At 44.5% G+C, this 9139-nt stretch overlaps 1 protein-coding gene across 1 annotated transcript in view; it reads right to left on the reverse strand.

Moving 5' to 3' along the window:
- Window positions 1-250: 250 nt before the first annotated feature.
- Window positions 251-9139, reverse strand: part of CMTR2 (cap methyltransferase 2) — a 9065-nt gene continuing 176 nt past the window's right edge. The window contains exon 2 of the mRNA XM_014960776.1: window positions 251-7168. Within this exon, the coding sequence (XP_014816262.1) occupies window positions 4855-7149 (2295 nt within the window). The 5' untranslated portion in view covers window positions 7150-7168 and the 3' untranslated portion in view covers window positions 251-4854. The remainder of the gene's footprint in view (window positions 7169-9139) is intronic.

Raw genomic sequence — 9139 nt, forward strand, 5'->3', positions numbered from 1 at the left:
GCCACGTCCGCAATCGAAGTCTCTCTTTGAGCTGGAAAACTGCAAAGGTAAAGACAGGTAAAGTGCAAGAACCAAACACCACCCACAGGGAGCAGGCCCTGGATCCTTTGGTCATTAAGGACGGATCCAAAAAGCAAGATGAGGGAACCACAGCCTGAAACCATGAAATATTAAGCCTCCCCAGACTTCTCCCTATTGTGCTTCATTGTTTTGTTCCATGTCCAGGTAAAGAAACATGTAAATAGCAGCATTTAAAACCTAAAATATTTTATTTTCTCCAAATAACATTTATTTTTCCTTTTTTTTAATAAAAAAAAAAAAGGTCTTTTAACACTCATTTGCAGACCAACTGAAAATATGCAACAGCCATTTAAACCAGCATCCCTTCATCTCCTTAGAAAAAAAAATATATTCATCCTTCAAAACAGAATCACAGATTAGTTACAGAGCAAAAGCTTCACAGCGGTACAATCCTGGGGGTTTCCACGTGTGCAAACACAAACCCACCCATGTGTACACAGAAGGTGGCACACAACTGGTGAACTGCTTGTTCAGGTGGTTATACCTGAAAGTTGTCTTTTTTTTAAGACTTTTTAGCAAGGTAAGGCTAGCAAATCCCATCAGCTGCATCCTGTTTTAGCTTCTTCTGGCTGGTGGCAAAGTTACCTGCATTTAAATGTCTCCTAAAGGTTCTGCCTGTTGTAAGAGTCTACAGCCACTGGCTAATTCTTTTAGCAAATTTCATTCTTAAGACTTGAAACCAGCTCTGGACCCATAAGGGCTCACAAGAGAGGGCTCGACAGCCATCCAAATTATTGCCTAAAGAGCAAGCAATGAAGAGGCACGGGCTGAGCATGTTTCTGGCATAACCAGCTCCATTCCATCCCTCTGTGAAGCGACTGAAGCACAGGAAGAACTGGAACTAAGGATATCAGCACAGAATTCGTGAAAATAGTTGCTCGAATGTGATGGAAAAGCTATTACCAGATTTTGGCAGGGAAATCTAGATCTCGGTCTTCACTCACTACAATGCTAAAAAAAATAATAAATAAAAATAAAAGCCTGATATTCAAAGGCTACAAACTGAAATTTAGAGACTCTGGTTTCCAAGTGGGAAATGGGGACAAGTACCAATAAAAGCCATTTCATACCGCCCAAAAGGTAATATACCCACAAGGCACACAGGATTTCCCCCACTCACAATTAACATGCTGAAAATCAACCATAAATTAAAAAGACATCAAAAGACGGCTTTTTTGGATGGTAAGAGGAGGCTGTAAGGCTCTGAGGCTTTGACTTACTGGTCAACCCTTGCTCCCAGTAAATCAAGGATTCGATGTCACTCTGTATCCTAAAGCACGGCCAGAAATCAAGATGCATTTTCCTTTTCTCCTACTTCCTACACAGGCAATATTCAGCTCTTCCTGTTAAGTCCCAAGTTGCTTTTCCTAACAATACAGTTCTGCTACATATTCTACTTTTACAACTAGTAATCTGATAGCTCCATCTTAAATTAAGATGAATAGACACCAATTAGTACCACTTTAATAGACTACCGGATTTCATACTGTAAATCTCATTATGTTTTGCAGAAATTAAATTAGAAAGCCAGTGGCAAGAACACATATAATCTGTGCACATCCAAGTGAATCTAAATACAATAAAGAATTAGTAAAAATAAGGAGCAAGTCTCTTAACTTTAATGGAACTCAATTTATATAAAATAAATCAGCATTTTCACTTAGTGGAATACCCAATTCATTCAACCTTCATGCAACTGATTTCAAAAGATTATGCTGGCTTAAAACAAAAGATATAAAAAGTTTCAGAGAAATAATGTATCTTACAGATAATCATTGGGCCTAAATATTGGTCCTTCATTGGAAATCTGCAGCAGCAGGGCTGCAAAACTATATTTACCTCAAGTTTGCATCAATCTTGATCGCATCACAACGAACTTTTTACTCTCCATCCCTTCTATTTCCCCCCATGTGAAACCTGAAGCTCTTAATTATGAAAACCAATACACAGTTCATCTTCAAACATGTCAAAAAAAAACCCAACTTAAAAGCAGGCAGGATACAGAGACACTTCATCAGGTGTCACTCAAAAATCAAATCAAATTGGCCCAAAACTGACAGCCTCGATGAAGGCAGGAGTCATCAGACCCTCTCCACAAAGGTTAATGCATTCTTCTCAGCCATTCTTACATATTCCAAAAGTCACAACAGAAATTAAGTGTCACTTCTCTCAAAGAAGTCTTGAGTCCAAAGGCAACCAGGACAATGCAGGATTCTCACAATTAAAAGGACAAGTGTCATTCCTAACTTTGAAACACCTGCCTTTAAGACAACAATACTAAGAAAAAAAGACTCTCAAAGCACATTCTTAACAGTTGCTGTCACAGCATTTCTCCTGTCACCTCCCCATGTCTACCAACAATAAAAGAGTTCCAGAGCAAATCAGGCACCAGGATCCACAGGACATTGGACTTCCTTTGGTTTAGAGATCTGGTTTTCCACCAAAGAGCCTGCATACAGCTTTTTGGGGGTACTTCCAAACAGATTCACAACCATCTAAAATGTTTTCTCCTAAAAATAAATTTAAAAAAAATAGAGACTGATGATATGGGGAACAGTAGGATAGGAGGTAAGTCTGCTCAGTTCAAAGGTACAAAACAAAGAAAGCCTGAAAAATTAAATGCATTTTCTCCCATGGCCTGTCAGTCACCTCAGGATTTTATGTTACATATAAATTAAAATTTTTAACATCTTTGACTAATGTTAGTAAGAAAAACCCCAAGTTATTTAAGTACCTACTAGATGACATGCTTCTGGCTGCTCGTGCTTCCACAGCAGAGTATAAGCACACCCATGCACTTGAAATATCTCATTTACCCCTGCTTTAAGAGAAGTCTTTTCAAATGCTTCAGCTGAGTGGGAGTTTCAGAAGCATTAATCACCTCTGAAACCGTGGCAGAGACAGAGGGCTGTCCGTGGTGGACAATATCTTTATCCTGCTTTTTCTTTCAGGCAAAGCAGGCTTTTACAGGTAATCTTTGATACTGTCTCATCATCTGTTCCTCCACATTATTTCTTCTTTGTTCTGGTTCTCCGTATTTCTTTTTTATTCCTCAATGAAATTCATCCATGGCCCTGCTTGCACTCTTGAGTTTACAGGTTCAAAGCTGATTTACAGGAGAAGCTCTTACTGCTTATATCTCCCAATCTGTTCCCTTCCTTCCCAGTCTGAGTGTGGAAGCATGACTCAGCTCACAGCAAAAAGAGCAAGTCCATTTAAATTAATTAAAATGGACAATGACCAATCCCAGAAGCTTTTGTTTAGGCAGCCTCTATTTACCTGCAACTGTAAAAAGCTAGATTTTTTTAGAAAATGTTATGAATTAGTCAGACCTGAGCCATCAACTCATTCACCTATCAAATTCTTAAATAAGAAATGAACTGTTAAATGCATTCCACTCTGCCCCGATCAACGTGGCAAGAAAGGCTATTAAATGTGCAGCACCTGCAGACAAAACAGTTTTTCAGCAGTGCTTTTAATCCCTTACCAGTAATCAATTATCCTTCAAGCTCCCACATTATATAATTAGAGGTGCTTCCAGAAGGCAACTGGTAATTCATCAGGAGATTATATTTTCCTTTTAACTCCACTCCTTCAACCTTCTTCTACAAGACCTTGCACATATTATCAAGCAAAGCCATTTTTCCTTTAAAGATCATTTCTCCCTCCAAGCAGGTTTTTCCATCTAAACTGCAAACTTAAATGTTAATGCACACAAATTGGGCCTCAAAATTTAGCTCTCAAAGGAGCACTATGGAAAATAAAATGTGACTCCCTTAAAGGAACAGCCCGTTACCCATTTCAATGTTTGTATCCCTGAGGAGAACATACTGAAATCTTAGTCAGACTTTCCCAAAGTTATCACATATTTCTTCAGCTTAACGCTCCTCCAGCAGTACCCAAAGCATTTCTTGATACACAAAGCTGTGCATGATCATGTGTTTAGCCTGAAAAACACTTGCATTCCTCATTAATAGCCACTGCCATAGATGCAAGTCTTCACTTTCACTCAGGAGTCTCAAATTATTTTAAGGACCACTTTAAAATAAAGTTGTAACAGCCCCATTCATTGATGGGGAGACAAAGCCACACAATAACCTGTCAAAACCCATACAGCCTGCTGCTGTTTGCATAAATCAAATTAAAACTGAAGAGCATCTTTCCCTGGACACTTCTGCTACTGCTTAGGGGGCAGTCATTTTTAACCCAGCCCTTGTGAGACAGCTGTCTGCTCACAAGGTGCTCAACCCTCAAGTCTTACATCAGGTTTGCAAACTATTGAGCGTTCAGGCCCAGACCTCACATTTTGGCTTCTACAAACCCCAGAAAAGTATGCATGTGTGCCCAAGCTCCCCCATCTTGCTCCACAGAAGAGGGCTGACGTCACACAACGGGGTCCCCCCCTTGTCTGGCCCTATGCAACAAGTAGAAATCACTGTTAACACCTCTCATCCTGAAGGTCACAGCTCTGACCCAGGAGGTACATGAAGAAATTTGCTCAGGGAGAGCCGAGAGAGAGGAAAAACAGTTTCTCCACCTCAATCAGCATCCCTCCCAAGTCCCCCACACCTGAGATGAAGTCTCGGGTTCCTGTACCACAGGCCAATGTGGTGCAAGTGGGATCCATAGCTCAAAACACCCTCCCAAGGCTAACGATGTCACACTGAGCTTTTACAGTAACATTACCTTTGCATTAACAATGTTTTTAACACCTGCTACCCGCCTGTGAAACAAGGTCTAGCAGCAGCAACTCGCTCAATCCCAGAACTGTTTTTAAAGTGACATATCACTAGTCATCTGCTGCTGCTTAGCTTGCACAATCAAGTGGAGTTGTCTCTTGGCGATGGCCGTGTTCAAATCCCACAGGAACTCCAACAGCTTGCCCCGGAGGAGAACTTCCATGGGCACAAACTGCAAAACCTGCTGGGGAGAGTCCACATCCAGTAAAGAGCTCGTTAGTTTATTCAGATGCTGTAGATACTCAACAACAGGATTTGGGAGGCCTCGGTAGCCCACACATAGCAAAGCAGCACTTGTCCTTAGCAGCTCCTGGGAGGTGGGACAAGCAAACGTGATGCACCTGAAACAGCAGTGCAGTATGAAGACCAGGCCAGCTGTGAAGCGCGTAAAACAAGAGAGAATAGGCAAAATCAGTGCATCCCCCACTGTAAGCTGATTCAACGCACGCAGAACGCACTCCAAAAGCTGCTGCTGGTACTTTGGTTCTCCATCGTAAAGCAAAGAGAAGCTGAAAGTCAGCAGCGTGGCCGAGTCCAGAAGCTTTATTTCCATACTGAGTTGGCTTTCGGTGTCACAGAGGGATGGAAAGCCCACCACAAGGCACTTGAATTGCTCACTACATCTTCCATTCAAGACTTCCTGGTGACACCTGGAAAGCTCAGAGACTTCTGCCAGTATAAGTGCCCCAGGAAGAACTTCACACGAGTGACAAGTCTGCAGCATTTGTCTGCTTTTCAGCCCCCCTCCCACCAATTCTCTCATAGCTTCATTAAGATTCTCCAAGACTTGACCATCACAAAATGGAGAACATTTTACCACCGGTAGTCTTTTTCCTTCCAAAATGTACCACAAGCTACACTCCAGGTTAGAAGATGATCCTTCCAAGATGCACATTTTACCAGCATTGTTTAAGCTATGTTCTTCAGCCCAGTGATTAAAATAGCCCTTTGCCACTTTATCATTCCAGGTAAGTGTTTCCAGCATCTTCCTTTCATTGTACGTACTAAAATATTTGTTTCTTTGCCCAAACCATTTTGCATTCATGCTGCAACCGGTCTGAGATTTCTTGACAAGCCAGTTATTTCTGGCAATAGGTTTCACATGAAACCTCTGCATGAAGAACTCTACTGCACAGTCTCTTAGCTTGTTCAGTTTCGCCTGCTCGGCTTCTTCCATGTGCTCAAAGAGGTGGATGTTCTCGGAGATAGTCTCTACCTGGCACTTGTGGAAGAACATGCAACACTCTTCATGTATTTTAAGAAAAGATTCCGGCAGCGTATGCTGGGGAAAAAGTGCTTTGTTGACCATTTCTGTTCCAAAGTTCTGTATCATCTTAGAAAGTAGCAGATGAATGCTTTCCCTGCCCATATAACGAAGACAAATCACATAGGCTTCCGAATTTCCAGCTTTGCTAGTGGCTGGCTTAAAGACATGGACCTCCTCAAAGGAGCAGTTTAGCAGAAAGAGCAGATTGGTAGAACAGTGTTCAAACAGCGTGAACATCTTCAAAACAAAGGAACCTCCAGCGCCCAGGATCATTAAAGCAGTGACTGTTTCACAGTAATGAAGGGGTGAGACAAGAGCCTCCTGCTCACCTGGGTTTCCCTGGCAATCAAAGCTGCCATCAGCAGTCACCAAGTGAACTGTGGCCATATTGCGTACAAAGTTCTGAAGCCCTGTTAGATGTTTCAACGTCATCACATCACCCGTGTTATCTGGGCCAAAGTACCACCAAGGCAACGTATTTGCTATAAGGCGGTCATCCATGATCATCGTCAGGGTGTCATTTGCTTCGTGATAGGGGTTTAGAGTGTTAGCAACCCAATTCCAGTCGCAGGGGACATGGTGGGATTTCAAGTAGTGATTGAGGCTGGCTATAAAAGCTCCAGGTGCTTCGCAGAGGTGGACAGAATTCAGTTCTCCATCCTGAAGAGCTTCTTCAGGCAGAAGAGGAAAACTGCACAGGATCTCATGAAACTTGCACCAGGCCTGGGTGCACAGCTCAGCGTTCACCGATTTCTTCACGTGGGGAATTATTTTCCCTGCTTTATTGGTAAACGAGGTGTGCTGATGCCATTCATCCAGGTTCTTATCACTCAGTTGATTCTTCACTTCATTCATCGAGTCCTTCAGAGCCAGGAGCGAGTTGAATTCCTTGTGATCGCAGGTAAAAGCGTCACTGGGATCTGGGAGCTGCCATTCATTATTCACAGGCTTAGTGTAAGTAAATTTCTTTGCAAAGAGCTTCTCAATTTCAGAAAGAATTTCAGGACTGAACTTTTCAAGGTTAGTAGTCTGGTAAACATAAGGCTTCTTACAATTGTTCATTCTTGGATTGATTCACAACCTGGGGGACAATCGGGGGAGAAGAAACAATGTCACTCCAATCACAAGTGCATATAAATAAGCAAAGATTTTTTTAAATAAAAATTTCTCCTGCTTAATCTCTGTAATCTAGAATGAGAGCCCTAAATGCTTCACAGAATGACATTCCCATGTGGAAAATAAACGAGGGCTATCCTGAATAAGGCAATTTGGCAATCAGAGGGTTCATGGGTTCAATCACCCTTCGTGCTGCTTACATAGAAAGCAAAGAAGAGTTGGCTGCTGCTTTGGCCCTTCACTGACCTCTGAGTACTCTGCTCCCTATGTAGGTCTAAACATTTAAATATCTCTCTCAGTCACAAAAGAGACCATACCACAAGCTGTCCAGATTAAACAAGGGGCCCAGACATCTTTCATCTGACCACAGCAGTGTTTATCCACACCTCTCACAGCACAGGGAACCACAAGCATTGAGAGGGTGCCCCTAACTCACAACTGCTAACCCTCACACCCCTTCCACCACAACCAGTGTGATACTGGGAAAGCCCCTCCACTAGCACCCCCAGTAACAGCACCTTATGCTGAAGAACCCCCACTGAGAGGTTTCACAGCAGCTTGCAAAACCCCTTCACTGTGCTCAGCTTTATAGCTCCCTTGCCAGGCCACTGCAAATCCTTACGCCTCGCTTTCCCTGCTGGAAAAACAGTGATAAACCCAAAGCGAGAAGAGACTTTCTGGCATTCGCGGTCCATGCTAACTCGTGCTTGACGTTAAAGGAGGAAGCTGTGCAAAGTGTTGTGCTTTGAGGGGACAGAGGCAGACTAATGGGAGCATACTCGGCACAGAGCCAACCAGTCTGCTGCCATCGGCTTCAGCACAAACCACACAGGGCAGAAGTCAGGTTCAATAACCAGAAATCAGCCAGCCATCTATTCGAAACTAAGATGTTCATTTAAGCAAAATGATTTCATCCAAGTTACCACAAGAGGCAAGCAATCCCTCAAGCATTATTAACCAGCCTCCAAACCATCCCATTCCCTCAGAAGCCAAGTACAATGATCTTGAGTGTTACAAAACAGTTCAGTGTGGGGAAAAAAAAACAAATCGGATTAAAATTGAGAGGGCTGAGAAACTTTGGAAGCAGGCAGGACAAAGTATAGCCAACCTAAACACCTTACCCTTCCCCTCGAACCCACACTCCTCAGCCATCAGCCCACTGAGGTTACAGGCACACAGGTTGCATTTCATCTCATTTCCCCAATCTGACTGCCTTCCAGTAAGCACATTTAGTTTCACTTTCCTTTATGCAGATGTATTTTAGCTTTAATCCAATCATTTCTCACTACGGGTGCTGAGGCAAGGAGGAAAACAGGGAAACACAGGAGAGCACTGTACCCTGAACTAGTTTTACTTCATTTTTAAACACCAGCTACAATCATGGCCTTTTAATTACAGCTCACACCAGCAAATACCCAAAGAAGCTCTCATCGAAAGCACGACAAGGAAACAGGCTTTTTCTTTTCTGTAGTCATTTCCAGTCCCCATCGGCCTGGACTCGATTCAAACCTGCCGAAACGCCCCGGGCTCCTCCCCGCCCCGCAGCCCCTCAAACACCCCAGCGCCGACGGAGGGCTGGCCGTTCCCGGCAGCCCGCCCCGCCACACGCTGCGGGGGGGTCACAGGGCCGCTGCTGCCCGGGGAAGCCCGCTCCCCCCATCCCGCGGTACAGCCCGCCGCCCCGCTCCACACCGCGGCCCGGCCGCCCCCCATCCTCCCCGGCCTCGCGTAGAGCCGCCACCCAGCCGAGGCGTCTCCCCGCGCCGCCCGCTCGCTACGCGAGACCGCGGCTCCCGCGCGGCCTAGAGGAGCCCCCGCTCTTACCCGGCGGGCGGCGGCGGCAGCGAGCGAGGCAGGCCCGGCCCCTTCGCTCGGCGGCCTCGCCCCGGCCGCTCCCTCCGCCCTGCCCGCTCCTCAGCGCCCCCCCCCCCCCCCC

Source organism: Calidris pugnax, unplaced genomic scaffold, assembly GCF_001431845.1.
Source record: "Calidris pugnax isolate Ruff unplaced genomic scaffold, ASM143184v1 scaffold347, whole genome shotgun sequence".
NCBI classification, from domain to species: Eukaryota; Metazoa; Chordata; class Aves; order Charadriiformes; family Scolopacidae; genus Calidris; species Calidris pugnax.